The 22,252-nt window shown below is 41.4% G+C and overlaps 1 protein-coding gene across 3 annotated transcripts in view; it reads left to right on the top strand.

Moving 5' to 3' along the window:
• Positions 1 to 22,252, top strand: part of DGKQ (diacylglycerol kinase theta) — a 1,656,676-nt gene that overhangs the window by 991,962 nt on the left and 642,462 nt on the right. Inside the window, exons 8-9 of one of the 3 annotated variants that reach the window (XM_069626394.1) lie at positions 2,350 to 2,403; positions 3,922 to 3,975. The exons of the other annotated variants lie outside the window; for them this stretch is intronic. Coding sequence (XP_069482495.1) covers positions 2,350 to 2,403; positions 3,922 to 3,975 — 108 coding nt within the window. The remainder of the gene's footprint in view (positions 1 to 2,349; positions 2,404 to 3,921; positions 3,976 to 22,252) is intronic. 3 annotated transcript variants of the gene reach the window in all.

Genomic DNA, 22,252 nt, shown 5'->3' with positions numbered 1-22,252 from the left:
ACCGCCTGGCCCAATCTTCCTGTGCCTGCCTGCCAGCAGACTGGTCTGGGTGAGGACTTTGACCACCTCCTTTGGCAGCCATACATTACTTGTCATATCCGAGGGGTAATGACTAATTTTGCAGTGGTCTGGAATCGCCAGCTCAGTTCTTGTTTTGGCTCCAATGCTATGCAAGCGTGATATTGGTTACTGTACCTATATTGTTGATGTAAGGTCCAGCAGCAATAACCAAATATAGATGGTTCTAATCAACAGCTGCTCCAGCGCTAGCATTGGAACGAATACCTGCAGAAATGTGTAATTGTGTCACCCTAACAATTTGTCATTTTCACTGCCGCAGTGTTAGGACCAGTGTATTAATGGTCTGCCTGTCTCTACCACTAGCAGTTCAAGCGTGCCACAAACATAATCCTAGGTGCAAACATCTGACAACCGTGACTGAGTGGTCAAAAATGAAATGACCCCCCTGGACAGTCTTATGAACCTGGGAACAACATTGTCCGGTCCATAAAACCACCTGCAAGACCAGAAGCTATATACATAGGCATGATTTGTGCCATTTGGGGACACCCAAAATGTAAGAATCATGTCTCTCAAACTCCCCTGTGTTTACAGAAGGAAAATCTAGAACATAGCCAGGGGGAATCCATCTGCGGATTCAGGGCAAGGATGGCTGAGAGTAATCCCTAGTCAGGCTAGCGGAACCAGGAGGGATAAAGAGGAACATGTCCCAAGTTCATGCTACCTGGACCTAGTTGATAAAACCAATAGGGAAATACTTCCTCCCACCCCATAATTCCCCTTTCTCACAAGTGGAAAACCTGGGGCAGATCACGGCAACACGCCTGGTGATTCTGGGGCAGGAAAACTATGGGGAGGACCTGAGCACCCCATAGATGCGCTTCCCACCTGAACAGAACAATTATGGGTAAAAGGCACCCTAGGTATTAAAGGGGAGAGAGAAAGGACAGAGCGAAGGAGAGAACTCCTTCCTATTACAACCATCTTGCCACACTAAACGTTGGGGTTAAGAAAGTAAGAACTCCCGTCTTCCCAACAGCTGTAATCGGCAGCCGGAAGAGAGAAGGCTCACCTTTAGGCTAGTGCTCACACAGCTCATATAATAATTTAATTAAAAAAAGACAAGCTGAGCACTTGGCAGGGTCAAGGCTCATTCGCCGCTTTCAATTGGCTCCACTTGCTCTGTGTGTGGCCTAGCGTTGCAGAAGTCAACGTTGTGGTCAAAAAGTTTCTTTTTTTAAAGCGGAGCGAAGTGTCTTACAATCTGACCATCATGAACTGACCCACACTCCCCCCAGCTTGAAATGGCCAGAAACGTCCCCACGTTAATCAGCCACGACTCTGCCCAGCAGAACTAAGCCAGAAGTAATTTTAGCATTCATTAGTCGGACATCTGCACAATAAATATTTGCCAGACATCTGCGCGGCATTAATTAGCTGGACATCTGCACATCCTTCATAATCCAGCCATCTGCGCAGCATTAATTGGCCAGACATCTGCAGAACAGAATTGTACAGTTCTCTCGGGGCTTCGGGGACCGTTTGTCACAGAGGTGCACTACGCAGCCTGCCCTCCACACAGAAGCGATGTCCCAACACACCCAAAGTCCCCGTAATAAAAACACGCTTGACAACACGTCATCCTTCCTGCACACACACTGTGCCTCCTTACCAGGACAGAGGCGCATTCCAGTGTCGATACGTTCATGTTGTGCCGCTTCCACGTGCCCTGCCGCTTGTATTTGTCTTAGAAGAGATCGCATGTGATTTATAGTCGGAAGGGTTGAAATCGGCTGCGCGTTTTCGGAGCTACAGTGTTTTTGTCTGACTGGCCCGTCAGCATGCATCATTGGTGACATCTGGTTAATAGCATTGTTTTGTGAGGAGGTTGCCCATGGTTAGAAGCTATGGCCTTTCCCTGTACCTTTTAAATGAAAAAGTGACTTTTCCTTGGAATTTGACAGTGATATTTTGTTGTTCATGGACCTGCGCCCTGGCGCCCTTCTTTTGCCTAAAAGTGTGAGATAGACAGACATTGGTAACATTGAATACTGTTTCGTCCCCTTAGAAATCCCTGACAGTGCAGTTACAATAGTTTAGGGGTCTGCAAAATGTGGCTCTCCAGATGTGTTGGACTGCAATTCCCACGATCCCTCAGCATTGACTTTACTGACAAGGACAGATTGGAGTTGTAGTCCAAATCATATAGCAAGCCAAAGGCTGCAGTCCGGTGCACTAATGTGTACACATAGCAATCTACTTGCATTAAGTAAGAATGATCATTTGTCATCAACTGCTTTTTTTTTTCTCTGCTCCTTCAATCCCCAGTTTTACCGAACAAACTGTGTCTGCTGTGCTGCAGTGTTCCTCTGAAGTGTCCAGGTAATTTGGGGGCGTGGTGGGGTCACCAAATATCTTTCTGTTTTCACCTATATTCAGTGAGCATATATATACATACACACAGAGGTGTTGCTAGGTTTGGAAAAGATCAGGGGCTAAGCTAATGTCGGGACTGGCGGGACTCGGGGCTAGGTAGCATTTTGGTTGTAGCACCTGAGATTCTGTCCAGGGCTATAACCCAAGACCCAGGGCTATAGCCCCCTCACCCCCCCTTAGCAACGCTTTTGTGTGTGTGTGTGTGTGTGCATGTATATATATATATATATATATATATATATATATATATATATATATATATATATATTTATATAAATACATATAGAGAGAGACGAGAGAGAGAAAAATAAATTGACATTAGGTAGAGAACTCCTCAAAATATTAATTGTTAGCCATCCATCCATTCCATGATGCTCTGCCCCTCCTCATCCTCAAACTTTCCTGTCTCTTACTAACTAAAGGAGTTGAGGAGTTGGTCCTCAATGCAGAAAGATGGTTGTTTTATAGCCATAGTAACACTCAGTAATGAAACTCCTATGGAGAGTGGACTTGCAACATATTTTGCACTGCCAATATGTCCATCAGAAGCTGCACCATGCCGCCAACAAATAGTTGGAAGTAGGCCTTGGTTTTGGTGGGCTGTGTATTATGCATGGCAGAGGGGCTGTGGGTATAGCAGCCTGGAAGGTGCATCCCATCTGCGCTGGGAGGATTTTGCAATGGAAGCTTTTAATACGTCAGTTACTGTCCTCGGAGGGCACAAGTGAAATGGATAGTAGCGGTGCACTGCGTCTGTGTTAAGCCACGACACCAACTATTATTTTGTAGCCTGCACTCTGGATAAGCTGGGTGCCTCTCTCGTGTACTTCCTACAATTTGGCAGTTATTCCCACCAAAAACAAAGTGTAAATGACAAGTAGGTGTCTGCCCGATGGTGCCCCATGCACTACTGGACTGATGGGTTCATCAAAGCGTGCCACACTGAGGATCTCGCCTGTTCAGTAATATGATGTAAGCAGGTTCTACGTAACAAACCTTGTCATTTCTCGTAATTACTGAGAATGAAAAAGTATGTTACAACAAAAATGCCTACAAATTTCCAGTCAAGAATGAGAACTACCTTTTTACTCCCAGTGCAACCCTTTTCCCACGAATACAAAAAAGTAGGGAGTGAAACAGCATCACCTCAATAGCATATCTGGAGCCCTGTCCAGAGTGCTTGGCATCAAAAGGCAATGGCATGCATTGATATTCTCCAGGGTGTGTATATACCCGCGGCATTGGCCACAGCCCTGGGTGACACATTGTGGCAACGCATTAGAGTTGCCCAAAGAAAGGCACTTTTTGGCTTGTTCAGCATACTGTATGGGTGCTGTAATAGAGGGTGCTCTCCATGATCAGATTGAGAAAGAATGTCCTTTACGTACTAAGAGTGAACATGATATTAAGTAGGAATAATTATTTGTCCTGAACTGACTTTGTCTCTGCTGCTTTAATCCCCAGTTTCAACGAGGAAAATGTGTCGTCAGTGCTGCAAATTGCCTAAGAAGTGTCGAGGTAATTTGGGGGCGGGGAGGGATCATCACATTTTTCTCTTATATTCTAGTAACCCTCCTACAAACACGAAGTAGGAGTTTATATAAATATAGATATGTGTGCATATGCAGGCTTTACCAATGTAGCTAGAATTTCATACAGAAATTTGTATTGGCTTTCTTTCCATCCAATGACCTTCAGGCCTATTCCATTCTCTTGCCTCTTAGTAGGTATGAGAATTGATCCTGAATGCAGAGGTTGGTTGTTATAAAGCCACAGCCACACTCGCTGATGTAACTGTTGTGGAGAATACTATAGACCACCAATAACTGCCGTCAGCTTGTGCATCTTAATTAACTGATTCATGGCCAAGCTCGGTGTAGCATAGAGGAAAAGGGCAGATGTGCAGGCCCAATATGCTAGTGGGGGTTCAGTTTTCATTATCAAAGAAGGCCAGATTGATGAGTTGCTTTACGGTGCAGGTGGTAGTTTTGACCAGTGTTATGAAGCAAACATGCTTTAAAATGCACAATTTACAACACATTTTACCAAAACACTCCCTCTTGGGTACTAATCTGTCAAAAAAGCAACACATTGCCATTTGTGACTTTGGGCAACTTTTTTATTAGTGCCAGAGCACATTTCATTCCCCAGTCCCAACCTATCCATGGCTTTCGGGGAAAAAGCAGACTTGGGCCCTGAGTTTGATGGTTCATCTGCGATTCATCTGTGGGCCTTGGGAGCAGGTGTATAGCTTGCCAAAAGGTGCACACTGTTGCACTGTGCCTCTTTTATGGAACAGCACACATTATGACTTTGCAGTGGATGGCAGCCGAAGACACTGACATGCACTGCTAGTCTGGTGTGTCTGTGAGTTTTTGTGTGCATGTGCTCGTGTGTGCATGTTTGTGTAAATATGTTTCTGAGGCTTGTGGCTCTGCTTAGAATTCCATGCTTTGCATAGCCCATCTAGTGGTAGGTGTGGAGTATTGCATGACTTGCTTTTGAAGAGCGAAAAGGGACGTCGACAGGGCATGTTTGTAATACTATCCCTAGTGTGACATATACTGTACCCATGATCCTTCATGTGTTAAGGTCCTTAGATTGTTTTTTTTCCACCATTGTCGTTGGTCGCTCTATGCAGAGTTTGTAGCTTCAGCTACTTTTGATATTGTTAAATTAATTTAATGAATTCTTATTGGTGCATCTTGAATGGTCACACATTCAACGCACGCACAAACTCCCACCAAATACTTTTCTCAACTGTCTTCAGCAACTCGACACTACATCAGGCATCACTACATCAGGCTTCCCCTTTACACTAGCGAAAGTGGGGATTTAACATTTTTCATCTCTTAGGGAATGCATTTTCTCACTATTCCCTTTTCATGCCATTGTCTAGCTGGCTTTCTACATAATTATGGAAAGAACACCCTTTAAGTTCTGTCCTTCATGCAATCGTAAATTACTGTGGAAAGACAAACATAACGCTGCAACCACCGTCTCCCCCGAGATCATTATTAGAAACTTTGTAAAGCGTTCAAACTATCTTGGCCTAAAACACTCAGAGAGGTGCACTATGCTGTGGGCGACCCACGCCATGCAGGCCCCGTCGAATCGACTCAGCATCGTTTATGAATCTGAGGAGGTTGTTCATGGCAGCTGCGGCACCTTTTCGGACTCTGAAAACATTGATGAGGAGTCAGCGGACTCCCGCGTGCTAGTCCAGGGCACACACAAGCACATGCACCAAGGGAGGTCACAAACACCACCATAAACACACAACCCCAAGCAATTCTTTGACAAATCCATCAAAAGACTGCTACACAGCATTTGTGAAGGCACCTCAGGGTCTACTGGCCCGATGCGCCCAAAGCCTGCTGCGCTGACATCTCTGCATTTAGGGCATGCCTCCAAAGAGAAACAAATGCTGAGCCTCCCAGTTCTAACAATACAAATATAGACACCAAGCATCTCTGTTGGGTCTAAAGATAAACAGACACTGAGCGCTCCTGTTGCCATGCATAATAGATCGACGGAACATGTTTCGCATTCGCCCACACATAAAAAGACAGTGCAAAAATACATTGAAAAATCAAGATACATCCAAAGAAACATTGAAAACTACAGACAGAACTAATTTAATGTCTACCCCAACACAAGACCCTCCATTATCTCATGCTTTACATAAAAGACAACATGCTGTTGATCCTGAAGCAAAAGTTGTCCTAGGACTGGCCTATGGACTAGGGATTTGTTTAAAGAAACCATGGATAAAGTTTCCTCGTTTGTAGATTTTTTCGAACACACACCTATATAACAGAAGTATATACTTGCAAGGGAAGGAGAACCACCAGTAAAATCACAGAGAATGCATGTAATACATAAGTCACCATCTCACAGTATCATTTATGTCACTGGAGACAACAGGGGTAGAGATCTTCCAAGATGACCAGTGGTGACACTGGCAATGTTTATGATGACTCAGAGGTTTTTAACATTCAGTCCGCCGAGATTACTGATGCAATACTCTGCATCTAACACTGGATGTCGGCCTATGCAAAGCATGTGAATCTAAGCAAATACAAGCGTTAGAAAGACGGTTACCGGTATGTAATATTGTCATATACATTATACTGCGTCGTGGCCGGATTATGGATTGGGTATCAAGTTCCAAATAAAATCCAAAAATTGAATTTCTAAGGACGTTTGACTCGCATGACGGATTTGACTGAAATTTTTACAAACAATTTGCTATGAACACTCCCTCCCTCGTAGGCTGGACACTTTGGGAAAGATTCATTAAAAATGAAAAAGTTACTCAGAAAGAAAAAACGCTATTTTCGGCCAACTCCCATTCATCCCCCCCAGAGCACAGCAAAAACCACTGGATGGAATTGGACCATGTACAAAACAACTTGGGCATGAAACATTGACTTGCTTTCCGGGAAGGTGCTGGGGTTATTTCGTCCTGTAGGTGTCAAAATATTTGACGGTGAAGGAGGTGCCCTTTTTCCCCAAAATTATAGCTATATCACCCATGGTATTTTGCAGCAGAGAGGCTTTTCAGAAATTAAAACCTGCTATTTTGTTATGCAAGAGTTAACCGGGGGTTATTTGTGAAATAAGCAGGGTTAGCCAAAAAATGAAAAGTGGAAAAAATGCCATTTGAAGGAGTAAAAGGATGAAATTGCATTAGGCAGGTTGGGAAGAGGAAAGAGGACACCCCTTGTGCAATTAGGTGGTTGGATGGGGGAATGGGGACCAAGTTCAGAGCTCAAACGGTTTCTCATAATTGGGGTTATTTTTGTATAACCTGGGTTATAGTAGAAAACGGGATCGGTAATGAAAGTGCATCACATGAATGACAGGCGTTATTTTATGAATAACCAGTGTTATTTTATGAATAACCAGTGTTATTTTATAAATATCTGGGGTTATTTGAAGGACATTACTATTCTCAGGGTTTTACAAATAACCATTGTTCTTTTATGAATAACCAGGGTTTTTTGTAGTTCATTACTATTATCAGGGTTATACTAAACACGATTATGCAAATAATTCTTTTTTAAAGTTACAAAAATGTCATTAATACAAAAAAGTGGAATGTTAAAGCTACAGTCAGGACGGGGTAATGGTGTGACCGAAGACTATGGCTACTGAGTTGCTTTAAGGAACCGAATGTGTAATATGGAAAGTGGATACGGCTAACGGCCATGGCGAGTAGGCCCCAACAAAACCTATTGGGGCAACATGTCAAGGGTCCACAGTGAAAGACCCTGGCTGAAGGCCATGGTTAGTGTGCCCAAAGACACCTAGTGGTATTGCCACGGCTGAAGGGCTTGGCTAGTGGGACTGGACGAAAGCTCTTCAGGCAACATGTAAAGTGACAACAGCCATAGACTTGGGCCAATGGTCATAGGCGAAGGCCATGGCAAGTGAGCTGGAATGAAAGGTAGTGTTTTAAAAGATACAGTAGGCACAGCCAAAGGTTGGTCCAAAAGAAGGAATGAAACATGTATGAGAATATGTGAGTAGAGCGTGTGAAGACTTGTTTACTATAGTGTTTGAGGGTAAAAGGAAGATAATTGTCCAATATGCTGGTGCAATAGAGGGATAACATGGTTTGCATATAGCTGACACAAATAATTTTTTGTACGTTATAATACTATGCTTGAAAAAATGATTTAAAAAATGTTTGTCAAATACATTTTTGAATTGTTCAATAAATGATAAAAAAATATAGATGGTGACTGATACCGCTATATTATTCCTTAGAACGACACCTGTGAAGTTAAACATTAAGGGGTTTCTTTTGTTTGGTAAGTCGGTCCAAAAGAAACCTATTGGAGGACCATGTACAGTGGAAATGGCTGAAGACCGCTGCCACTAGCTATGGCCTATGATCATGGCTAGTGGCCTGTAAAAAAACGATGGCATAACAAAACCCTTGAAATTCACTGAAAAAACATTAGTTAAAGTGCAGTTAAGTTGTGTAGATTTACTGCAAAAACTCTTGAAATTCAGCGGATGTGGGAAGTCCTGACCAGCTTAACTCAGCGTTTTGCCATTGCAAAGCCCATGAACACATACATCTTATAAGTGAAGGGACTCACAATGACATACAAAATGGTATTATGGGGGACATCAACGGGAAACGGGAGCGTGCCGAGTTAAGCTGGTCATGACTTCCCACATTCACTGAATTTCAAGGGATTTGTTGTGTTAAATCTGCACAATTGAACTGTACTGTGTGTATATATATATACATATATGTGTGTGTATATATATATATATATATATATATTACACAGCCACACTAGTGGCTGTGTAGTTATGGTTAAATTGTTAATCCCATAGGAAGAGCACTTTTTGGGCGGCTTATAACGTTGCTCCACCTGGACAAATCCTCACCAAACTTTGCAAAAGAAGTATATGGCCCACTCTGAATTATTCTGCAAAGTTTGGTCCAGGGGGGGCAAAGTTATAGGGGGGGGCCCAAAACTTCTGTTTTTCCCATAGACATAATGGGAAAAAACTTTACTCACGCCTAAAGCCCAAAGCACTTGACGGATTTTCACCAAATTTGCGGCAGGAGCAGGAGCAGTGGCTTGGTCCAAAAAGCATGCTTTTGTTAATTTGGTGTAAATCTGTCCAGTTGTTTTTTTTTTAAACGACCAAAACGTAAGGCAAAACAATGTGTGATATCTAAGTTCGCTCTGCGGACAGGACACCGATTGGCCAAACAGCTTGCGTCATGTCCATGGAATGCAACGTGTTCTCTGATTGGCTGGGGTGAAGCGTGAAGTGCGTCAGATTTTTAGAAACGCCCGCCATCTTGGATTCGCGTCCGGTGTCCGCAGACATTGCGGTAAAAACATATGAAAAAACACAAAATTGCACTTGTCAAACTTATCGAATAATCTTTAGGGAGGTGAATTCAATGAAAAAACTTTGTTAAAGGGACGTTATGGTTAAGTAACGCTACTAAAAACCTATGAAATTCAGTAAAAAAACAAAAGGAACGTTATGGTTCAAGTAAAACCAAAAAAAACCTTAAAAATTCACCAGTTATGGTAAGATAATCAACCATAACTTGTGCCACCACAGTGCACTGCTAAGACTAACACCCAGGACATCAAAGATGACATCACAAATGCCCGCCCTGAAAAATGCGATGGCAATCGTGTGCTGGCTACTACTTTAGCTGTCCCATATTTCTTTTCACTACTGCCGTCTCTGTGTGTCTCTCCCCCATAGTCTGGTCTATCATTGAAGAATCGTGAATGTAAAGCACTTCTCCCCCTTCAAGTGGCCTTTCTCCCACTTTTGGAAGGTCATCATAATGCTCTTTGTATGTAGTGTAATTGTGCATGTAGTCTCCCTCCTCTATTTTTTCAGCTACGAATGTGGCCTTTTTTCCTTTACTGATATATCTTGGCCAGTAATAGTCATGAACAAAAAATACTAAATTTGTAGACTTATACTTCAAATATGTTCTTACAATAATTCACTTAGGGTCCACTCACAGCATATGAAACATATACATAGGGAAAATACACACTTGAAAGACAGCAATGCTTTCTCTGTATGAAGATAATCAGTAAGGTTATCAACACTTTCTTATTGTTCTGCTGTTTTTTGTTACTGTACTTTCTCTGGATATGCTCATATTTGTACTCGCATTACTTTCTTTAGGATGCAGTCGCAATATGTGATAGTTATACATAGGGAAAAGTAGTAGCTTTGAAGCAGAGCAATAATTTCTGTGCATGAAGATAATCAGTTAAGTTATGAAGATTGTCTGGTAATACTGTTGTTTTTTTGGTTACTTCTCTTTCCCTGTGTATGCTCATATTTGTATGCGTTGTTGTCTTTTTGTGTTTCGTTTGCAATAATGTAATTATGTAGTAAGTGGGTTTTATTAGCTACTTATCACATGTTTCACAGTACGCAAAACTCTAATAAGAAAGCATTTATAATGTTAGTATTTAATATGGCAAGATTATTAATATTACACCTCCATCATGTTTGCTGCACACTATGCCTATGTTTCTACATGTGTACCTTAGTACATAGGAAAAAACTTCATAATAGAATGCTATTTGGATTAATGAATTGTTTAATGCACTACGTACCTCATGATATTTATTCCAATGATACTTGACACTTTTTTGTTAACATTACAATAAGAAACCCTTGTACAGACTTTTCATGAAAAGTAAATGCACATTTGATGTCATTAGTGATGTCATCAATGACATTTGTGATGTCATCTTTGATGTCCTGGGTGTTAGTCTTAGCAGTGCACGGTGGTGGAGCAAGTTATGGTTGCTTAGCTTACCATAGCTGGCGAAATTCATGGGTTTTTTGGTTTTACTTGGAGCCATAACGTCCTAGAATTATTTTTACTGAATATATATATATATATATATAACAGAAATAGGGACTGGAATCCAATCCTGGGTGCAACGGTACTCCGGCTGTGCTTGTAAGGAAAGACAACAATCTTTTCACAAATCCACCGCCAGTCAGTGTTTTTCAGTGCAGCCAAAAGCGTCCTTTATTAGAAAAAAGTACATGGACAAAGGAAGGCAGCAGCAGTTTAAAACAAAAAAGGAACGACACGCTTCACCCTGCTCGGGCTTCGTCTGGTATGTGACATGGAGAGAGGACTGCAGTATTATAGACAAATATGTGTGAGTCCATCTTCAATGTTTGGCACTTAAGTAAATTAGCTCATGAGAAAACACCAGACAAACAAACAGGTGGCCATGTTGAAACATAGTGAGTGTTGCCTGTGTTCTCTGTCAATGTCTGTGTTTCTGTAAGGTGCTGACAGTTTACTATTATAGGTAATCTTAGAATCATCTCAGAACTTAGTTGTCCCAAGTGTTTTTTTTTTTAATAAAAACTAAACATTTATCATCCGTTCCAAGGTCCGACATTCTGAAATTTGCACATCAGGTTCATTATTCAGCATTTTCTTTTTGGCATTTTCATTTATGCTGACCAAGTATTCATTTTCCCAAGTGGGTGGATAACTTGATACTGCATAATATTACAGCAAAGTGCTATGTGCTTTCAAGGTGCATGTTGTAAACCTTCGAATGATTCATGTATATTGATATATATCAATATATATTAAGGTGCTATATGCTATGTGAACATAAATGAACTGTTCAATCTTAAAGTGCTATGTAAACATAGATGAACTATACAATGATAAAGTGCTATGTGCTGTCAAGATGCATATTAAATAAATACGTATGTTTTATACATCGACCTAGGAGGCTGTGTGTTGCCCTTGCGGGTGCCTCTACGGTCTAGATATATATTGTATGTTCCTAAAATGCTTAAGAATCCTAAGACCCAAATGATTCTATTGGCACACTGGAGGCTGTGTGTTTCCCTTGCGGGTGTCTCTACAGTATAGGTTTTCCAGCCTAAAGTAAGGCTTTCTAAGCAAAAACAAGGACAAGGAGGGATTAGAAATGCTTTGCCATAATCAGAGCATAAACTGTTTGTCAAGCCCAAGTGATTCATTTGGGACAATGGAGGCTGTATGTTGCTCTCGCGGGTGCCTCAACAGTATAGATTGACCAGCCTAAATTAAGGCTTTCTAGACAAACACAAGACGGGATTGGCGATATTATGCCATAATCGGAGCATAGACAGTTTGTTGCTCTTGCGGGTGTCTTGGCTCAAATCAAACACTGGGAAAAAATCATAATTAAAATCTGGAAAAGAGGGGTAACAGTAGTGAGTACAATGACTGTATGTTACCCTCTCCTATTATTTTAGTGCCATCTATAAAATATTTAGGTGATATTTAGGTGCATAGTGCTATATATTAGAGTTACATCTCATAATAGGAAAGCAAACATGTTGGAATGAATAGCCCATAATTTCATGAATAAAGTCTCTGGATGGTTAAAAACAACTAGGGGTTATAGATTAAGATACAAGATGTTGGATAAAATAATCATATGTTAAAACCTGCATGTTTGGAGCATTATGATAACAGTGTCTTTGGCATTTAAATTGTCACATTATCTCCTTTTTGGTCTCATTGGTCATATTAATAGGATCCCTACAGTCCATATATATTCTTAAAATGTCCACAGAAATCACACATTTGAAATAATACATTTTTCATGCTATTGGCAGCAGAAATGGATATCATTCTCTCCTGTTTTCCAAGAAAAAGTGCATATATAAAACTGTGATTAAAATATACTTATTGGAAAAATCAATAAAAAATAAATGCAAAAAACTGCATTCCGATGGGCAGACGTCCAAATCGTACATACTGTACTGAAAACCTTCACTTTTTGTATTTTCGCATACCACCTACAGAGAATTGGAAATTGGTGGGAAAGTTTCACAGTCAAAAAAAACCTGGAAAAAACGAAGATATATATACAAGACAGCATGGTAATCATGAAGAAGCATGAAAAAACATGAAAAAGCATAGGATTTAAGATCCCAGGAATACATATAATTCTTCATCACGATTGTGACCTCACGGATATTTAGTATTAAAATCCACTATGTATCCACTATGTATCTTGATTCCATTTGTCTCAATGTCCGCAATCTGTCCCCTCCTCTTGGGTGGATTCCCACTGAAATAATGATAAAGTACTTAAATGAACTAATGTCATTTTGGTGAGCCTCTTCAAAATGTTTGGCGAGTGGGTAGGACATATCATGATTCTTGATTGCACGCAAGTGTTGTAGTACTCGTAGCCTGGCTTCCAATTTTGTACTGCCAATGTACCATAACTTGCATGCACAAGTAATCACATAAATAAGAAATTGTGTGAAACACCTCAGATCCTGTTTGATCTTGACTTCTTTCTTGGTTCGTGGATGTAAGAAAACTTTGGTGTTCATTCCATGACGGCATGCTTTGCACTTGGCATAGGTGTAAAAACCTAGTGGTTTTGTAGTTAACCAGGTATTTGTGCTTGATTTGGGCGATTGAAACATACTAGGTGATAGTTTCATTTGTATAGATGGTGGTTTCCTATACGTCACGGTGGCATGTGACGGCAGGTGTGGACTAATATCCGGATCTCGTTTCAAGAGATACCAATGTTTGTTCAAAATCTGTTTGGTTTCTTTAGCTCCAGAATTAAATGTGGTAATAAACCTGAGTGGACAATCTTCATTTGGTTGATCTTTGGTCTGTTCTTTGGGCATGCTGTTTTTGGCCAAGATCATCTCCCGGGTTTTATTACAGCTGCGATCATAGGCTTTGTTTATCATTCTTTTCTTGTAGCCTCTCATTACAAATCTCACAGCAGTCTTTTTAGCATTGGTTTCCCATACTTGGTTGTCACTGCAGTTTCTCTTGATGCGTAAGAACTCGCCATACGGAATACTATCTTTAAGACATTGTGGGTGTGCACTTGTGGCATGTAAAAGTGTATTCGTACTCGTTTCTTTTCTGTGTAACTCTATACTTATGTTATTTTCAATAACTTTCACCTTTATGTCTAAGTAGACTATTTCCGTCTTGCTGTGATGTTCTGTGAATTGCAAATTCTGTTGATTTTGGTTCAAAAAGTGAAAGAAACTTGTCCATTCTTGAGCCGTCCCGTTCCAGATGATGAATAAATCATCAATATACCTTTGCCACATAATTATTTTGTCTGTATGTTCCTTCTGATTATCATTCGAGAAAGGTTCTTCCTCCCATGCACCCATATATAGATTTGCAAAGGTAGGAGCTACTGCAGTGCCGATTGCCGTTCCACAAATCTGGTTATAATACTTGGAATCAAACATGAAAGTGTTGTGGGTCAGAATGAACGAAAGCATATCCAAAAGCTTAAGTGAATGTTCTCGAAAACTTAAAGATCTGGTTGACAAAAACCTTTTTACCGCTTGAATGCCCTTACAGTGTGTGATACTGGTATAAAGAGACACTACATCCAGCGTAACCAAAAGAAAATTAGGTTACCAGGGAATGTGTACTATTTGATTCAAAAATGCTGTTGTGTCTTTAGTATAGGAAGGTAGAGTTTCCACAAAGGGGAACAGAAAGTTGTCTACAAATTTCGAGGTATTTTCCAATAAGGAGTCTGTCGATGCCACAGGCCTTCCCGGGGGTCTGGACATTGATTTATGAATTTTTGGTATAAAATGTATGATTGGAGTTTTGGGGTAGTTTTTAGTTAAATATTGTTTCTCTTTGGTTGAAATGAGTCCCAAATTATACCACTTGTCCAACATTGTGTCATATTGTACTTTATATTCCGGATACGGGTCGCAGGATAGTTTGACGTAATTGCTGGTGTCATTCAATTGTCTTTCTGCTTCTCTTTGATAGTCCTTGGTATTGAGGACTACAACATTGCCACCTTTGTCTGATGATCTTATTATGACAGATGTATCTGCTTGTAGATTTTCCATAGCTGTATGTTGTAATTTTGTTAAATTGTGAACAGTTCCTGGTCTAATCTCCAATTTTGTTGAGTTCATCCTTGACATGGTCCTCAAACAAATCTATTGTTGGACAGAAGACATTTGAGGGATTGAATTTAGATGTATTCTTCATTCCGCTGGGAACCGCCATGCCAGAGTCTATTTCTGTTGGTAATTCTATTAGCCACTCATCTTGGGCTGCATGGAACGAAGTCTGGGTGGTTTCACTTTCTACTATATTTGCTAAATTCCTTAATGCTGTTATGTCACTGATGTTCAAAGGTGAAGGGGTTATCTACAAGCTCGGCATTTGTGTGTTGTCCAAATTAGCATGAAATTTGGTTAGTCTTAATTTGCGAATAAAACAGTATGTCAATTCTTGCTTGGGAATAATCAAATTTGGCAGTGGGGCAGAAAGAGAGGCCCTTTCCCAACACTTCATATTCGTGTTGAGTCAGGTTTCTGTCTGACAAATTAATTACTTGCATTGCGTCTTTGACTGAGTGTTCTTCTTGTTCTTTCCAGAGCGTGTCTGATGGCCTGTTGATTGATCCCGTTTTCTTCCTCTGTCCCCGATGCCCCCTTGTTGACCTCCTTTTGCTGACATTGATTTTTGGGATCGCTTGCCTTTGTTTGTGTTTCGCACTGTTGTTTTTCCCACCTGGTGTAATAGTCTCATTTCCTTTAAAAAATTCAACCTAATAGGGGTATCTTCACTACTAGACTTTTAGACATCTGTGGAAGTGCTGGCATCTTCTTCTGGTTCTGATTCGGTTAGATTTATACTTTCACCATTGACACCTGCTTTCTGTTGGATACCTTTAGGGACACTGTCATATTTTCCGGCAAAAGTATAAATGCGTCCTGTGGCATAGTATTCCTTGTCTCTCAAAAACTTTCTCTGTTTCCGTTCTTTTATTTCTTCTTCATATTTACTTATGTTTGTCTGCATTTGAATCTTAATTTTATTTGCTGACTCTGCAAATGGGCCATTGAATAAATCTTGTTCAAGCGCTTCAATCTCTTTGAGTGCTTAAATTCTATAACTCTTGGCATATTTAACCAATATCATTAACATTTTAAAGGAACATTCACTGTTTGCTTCTCCCTATTCATTCAACATTGCAGGGTCGGGGTCTTCATACGTTGGTATGGTAAATATTCTGAGACCTCTAGGTATTCTCTGATTGTCCAAGTAATTTTTCAGGGATTTTATTTCCTGCCATTTATTACTTTCCTTTTTATGTAGTTTCTCCAATTTCAACAATTTCTGTTGTATCGTTCTCATTTGTTGCGGTTGTGCATTATCGCTGTGTTTGGGCAAAAATTGCAAGGTTTTATTAAATAAAATAGATGCCTCAGCATCCCTGCTGCCTTCCTTGTCTGCCATTGTGGCGTGTTTGATTTACTAAATAAACAAACCAAAAACACTTTGTTGCTGTGGATATTGTTAGCGTTTTTCTTCCTCTATATTTTGAATATGACCATTAATGCTAGAAGTCCATTTGCAGTAGTTCAAAGGAATAGAGGATGTAGCCACGTGATGTGGAAGCTCTATACATATGCACCGTACTTGTGCTGTGCCGTGTGTGTTGTTGACAGAATACGGCAATTGTATGTATTGTGCACTAATGAGTAAGTCAGGAAAACAGTTGCCTTACCTGTGTTGTTCGGGTCCTCCGACTCGTGCAGCATAGGGGGCTGCTGACCTCTGACAAAGATGTAAATCTGTCACACGGAAAGATCAGATCTTCCGCTGCATTAGGAAGCAGGGCTACGTACGCTGAAAGCTCACTGCTTTCAAAAAAACTTCTGGCTGGGTCGCGTCGCGCTCCTGCTGCAGCATTGAAGATTCTGCCAATGAAAGCCACACGGGTGCTCGTTGCTGACGCGGCCAGACCGCGTTGGAAACATTAAACAGAAAGAGGGACTGGAATCCAATCCTGGGCGCAACGGCACTCTAGCTGTGCTTGTATATATATATATCGAGAGACAGAGAGAAACATATAATAAGCCATTTACACAATATGCCACAGCACCACCCAGTAGTCATCACTCGAAGTTTACCTCCAGTTCAGAGCCACATGAGAAAAGCATTGTGGGTATGCAAAATAGCCCAAATGCAAATCTTTAGCTCCAGAAAATTGTCTGTCTTATACACGCACGCACATACGCACACGTGCACACTTGCTAACAAAATTACTGCTGGAGAATGTCTTTAACGTACATCTTTAACCTGTTGTGAGGGCTGTATGTGCTCTTTTCTTTCATTTAGACTACACAGCAACACCTGCAGAGATGCATGCAAACAGCATTGGTTTTTATGAAAAGGAAGCATTAACCACAGGGATAGCCCAACTAGCTGAGATTTGTTAAAACTTGACCCAAGATTGTGGCGTGCTGCTCCATTGCACGTGTGCAGCACCTGAGGTCTGAAATGCACAGCACAGGTAGCCCTGGCGTTCGAAGTGTAGCACAGAGCACTTGGGCACAAAGCTGTGTAGTCGAAGCCAGGCACAAAATGTAAACCCTGTTGTGGCAGTACCATTCTATGGTACAATTGAAAGTGATATAAATAGAGCGGCGAATGTCAAGAAGGTGGGTGCAGAGATGGATAAAATCATTATTACTCAACCAAAATGTTTACTGTTAAAATGATGTAGGTGAAGCACTACAGACCACCACGATTCTTGAAACCACTACAGACCACCACAGCACACATTGCCCTTCGGGCAGCCAACCTCTGCCACCAATAGCACTCATGCCCCAACAGCAGGATACGCACAGCCACTGCAGGCCCTTTCCATCCCACTTGCACATGCCACTGTTACCTCTGAGGCAGCACCCCCACTCCCTCACAGATCATTACCGCTCTGTGTGCGGTACCTTCAGGGGTACTAGTGGCTTTCTCTGAGAATTTGGTATTGCTGATGTGTGAAACACTTTGCAACACAAAATAGATTGCTTTGCGTTGTGCTTAAATAAAGAGACCTGCAAAAGTGTTGACGTCAAAGGGACACAAACTATGCAGAACAATTGACTCGGCGTCTTAGGCTCAGGAGAGGCTTTTCTGCGGGCAAGTTATGTTACCCTTCGGGGCCTGAACATCTTCCCTTGCCCCAAGCATCGGACTCACGGGGGTCTATTGGGCATACATAGCACATACCGTTACTCTTATGTTTCTTTTTCTCTACTCATCAGATGAATAGATATACTGTAGACTCGCCCAAACGTCTCTAATAATGAACAAGCTTTTTGGACAACGGTTATTAAACTGATAGCATGGGGCAAGGTTTCAGATAGCAACCAGTGTTCATCGTAGTAAAGACTAACACAACAAATCATACAATATTCAAATAATGAATGGCCCCAAAACAGTGTCCATGATTTCATTTGGGTGAGCGGATTCCAAAGATGATCATCTTGGGTTAAGAGGGGTTTCGGGAGAGACTGATATGGGTCGCCCAATCCTGAATCGACTGGAGGCAATTTTCTGCTTATGTATTATTTCCTTCACCTCTGTTAAAGGTCACCTGTGAACCATCTTCATCCAATTGAACAGTCAAGCAGAAGGGTTCAATCAAATAAGTTATGGACTAATTAGAAGCTTGTAATAGACACAGAGAACATATGGGATTATTTGCTCCAAATAAAAACGGGATGTGTGCGTCAGTCTGCCCGCAAATCCCCATTAGTTAAACAGGGATTTGCGGGCAGCATGGCGCACAAATCCTATTTCTTTTTTTTACGCAAATAATCCATGAATCAGGGGCATGGACTTTTGAGTAACTTCAGTACAGTTTGTAGAGAGAGGATGAAATGTCCCTATTCTTACTTGGCCCAAGTAGTCCTATAACATGTGCATCATCGTTTTTATAACTTTCCTCTTGTGTGCTTTTTGTAGGGATTTTGGCCTTTTATGAATTTTCAGGGTCAAGCATGTAGTGTTCTTTGTGAAGCTTGTTTGGTACAGGGCCGTGTAGCAGGAAGTGGGGGGCGTGGAATTGAAACATTTCGATTTTTCTCATTGTTCTCACCTTTATTTCATGGTTTCCATTTGGGCCCTTCTCAGTTTTCCTGCTTATTAAAGGTTTTCCAGACTTGTTTCATAGGAAAGTCTAGATTTTTTCAAAGAGACAAAGGCAAGCATTATTTCTCTTTGCTTTATTTTCTGCTTTATTGCTCTCCCCAGAGTGCACGGAAAAACATAAATCACCAATGCAATTACAGAGCAAATACTTTGAAGACAGACAGACGCAATAACTCACAACCACACACTCTTAGAAGATAATCGGCTCTTATACGGCTATTTATTCAAAGCTTACAAGCAACCAATAATAACATAGTAATAACTCACAGAATTGATATAGACATAAATCACAGAACAAGTAAAGAATTCAAAAGGAAATACATCACCGTGAGCGTAACAGGATTCCTCATCTCGCCCGGAAGCGGCTGGAAGACCCCGGAACAGCCAGGCTGAGAGCATCACAGCTCACAGGAGTGCCGGACGTAAGCGTCCCTCTACGGCTGAAGTCTCACCTGACCACCTCCGGGTTTCCGCATATATACACACTCCACAAAGGGGAGTCAATTATCGAACCTTCTGGAAATTGCACTTGCGCAGTTGATGAGCAGCCGTCGGTTGCCAGCTGGGTCAATCGAGAGCTACCCTCAAGGAGCAGAGTGCCTTCCTTCTCTAAAAACACGCTCCACGGAGAACAGTAACAAACCATAACAAAGTTAGCTTTCCCAGCAGAAATGTCCTTGACCTCATACCAGGTTTGGAAAGCATGTTTTTCTCAGCACCATAAATCTAACACTCAGCAAAATGTGTGCATCTTTTCACTGCGGCATGAAGTAAATATCCATAATGGCTCCGAGCGCTCCCAGAATGCATTGCGCACCGCCGCCATTTTAGTTCAGGCATAACATCTGCTCAAACAGCAAAGTTCAAAAATGGTAAGAACAGTATCTCTCATTTCCCATAAAAGGAAGGGGAAACTGGCAGGGCCGGACTGGGAACCAAAAGTGGCCCTGGAATTATTTTCAAAGTGGCCCCATATTTCGGTGAAAAGCGTGCACAGCGCGTGAGCCCAACCCTTCTATGAGGGGATTTGAGTATCCCCCCAAAAAATGTTGACTTAAATTAATCAAAATGAGCTTAAAGCATGTTTTAACCATATATGGATTGAAAAGTCATGTTTTAAACAAGTTTATGATCTCTTAAAGTAGATGATAGAGGGTCCTGGGACGTTACACATTGTGCAGATGAAAAAAAACAAATTCATCCGACATTAAAGGTGCCCAGACCCCGTGCTGGGAAGGGCACACAGATAAAAGGCATTCTTAAACGAGCATTGACAATGCCAACAGTTTTGGCTTTTGTCTAGGCATGGTAAAGGAATTTGTCAGGTAATTCTGTAGTCGTATTAACTGGACTGTAGCAGGTGCAAAGTGGTGAGTGTACCTGGGCATATAATAGCAGTGCCTGGTGAATGCCTACTATTGATGCACAAGCTAAAACTGTTGGCTTTGTCAATGCTTGTTTTTAAAAGGACTTCAGTGAAGGACAGAGTGCTTATAAATCGATTGGCTGAAGGCAAACCTGGTTGACATTTTTATTACACCAGTAGAACACTTACCACGCTTGCTTTATCATAGACACTCAGTAAAAAAAAGCCATGCCACAGAAAGAAATAGCTAGGCTGGCTGCACCAAAATACCAGTCTAGCAATGTGATAACACTTCTCATGTTTGCTTTATTATAGATGCCCAGTAAACAATGTCATGCCACTGTAAGAAATGGCTGCACTGGCTGCAACAAAATGTCACTCTAGCCACAAATTTTACACTTCATATATTTTCTTGCTTTTATCATAGATGTCTGGCAAAACAAATATCATCATTAAGAAATGGATAGACTGGCTGGGCCAAAATGCAAGTCTAGCTATGTGATTACACTTATCATACTTGCTTCTTCATAGATGCCCAGAGAAAAATGTCATGCCATAGTAAGCAGTGCCTAGAATCTCTGCACCAAAATGCTAGCCTACCCACATAATGACAAACATCTAGTTGGCTTTGCCCAGAAATGCTAGTAAAACATGCCATGTCACTTAAGGAAATGTCAACAAAGCTCAAGTGATGCTTGAACCCCCATTGCCACACACACACACGCACAGACACGCACACACACACACACCCACCACGTGCATACACCACACACCACACGTGCATACCCATTCACCCACCAGTCACTCACCCATGTGCATGCTCTCACATTCACTCACACACGCAGACAGAACATTCACACTGTATTTGCCACATGTGCACCCACCCAGAACATTCATTTAGTCACATTCATACTCATTCACTGCTGCATTCTCCACACAGGCACTCACCCAGCACATTAACACACACAAAAAAATCACATTCATACTCATTCACCTACCAGTCACTCACCCATATGCATGTTCTCACATTCACTCACACTGCTTTCCCCACACAGGCACCCACCCATCAAGAACATTCAAACAGACACATAATCACATTCATACCCATTCACCCATCATTTCCTCACCCATACACCATATACATACATCCGACACGCACCTCACTCACACACTGATGTTTTGGTCTACCACACAATTTTAGAGCGCCTCCTTACCATGTTGCGAGCCATGTTCGACCCCAGCCCTCAACTTTGTAAATGAGGGCTGAGCTCCCCCTGGATCTAGGGTAGTGGGGCCCACCGCGTAACAGGCACCACCGCTTGCCTGTGCCCTCTCACTGCTTTGTTATGCGCTAATGGTGAGATAGCACTAGTCTCTGTGTCTTTATTAGAATCTAGACTTTTTTATACTAACAAGTTTGGAAACTCTTTATACTATGTCAAGACCGGAGGCAAGCATTATGCTTTTTTAAAGTTTATGTACCACACCACCATTGCCAACTGGTCAATAAGGTAGTGTTTTGCACAAATCGAAACCCTGACAAGTCCACTGCTTTCATGATATTTTTTTAAACGTGCCCAATCAGAAATTGTTTCAATACCATTGTATGTGTTGCAAGGCGAATGCGAAAGCAGGATGTAATAACCCCATCCTGGGATAAAAACCAGTGAACCCACCAAGCTTAAGTCTGGGATGAGACAGCCCTATACAGCTTTCTAACCAATATGAGCAACTGACCAAGAGCTTCTGCATGAACACTGAGTGGCATTCTCAGAGGCTATAAGGGATAATATCATACGCAAACTAGGGTGATCCTGAATTGTTGAATACATTATCAACTTCGAACTGCACTCTGTCTCGGAATACGGACTAGGACACTGCCTGGAGAATAAACGCTACCCGCTATA

This window comes from Ambystoma mexicanum, chromosome 6p, assembly GCF_040938575.1.
Source record: "Ambystoma mexicanum isolate Mex_15411 chromosome 6p, UKY_AmexF1_1, whole genome shotgun sequence".
In the NCBI taxonomy this organism is placed as follows: Eukaryota; Metazoa; Chordata; class Amphibia; order Caudata; family Ambystomatidae; genus Ambystoma; species Ambystoma mexicanum.
Note: the sequence above shows the minus strand (reverse complement) of the source record. Positions and strands in the feature narration are given on the sequence as shown.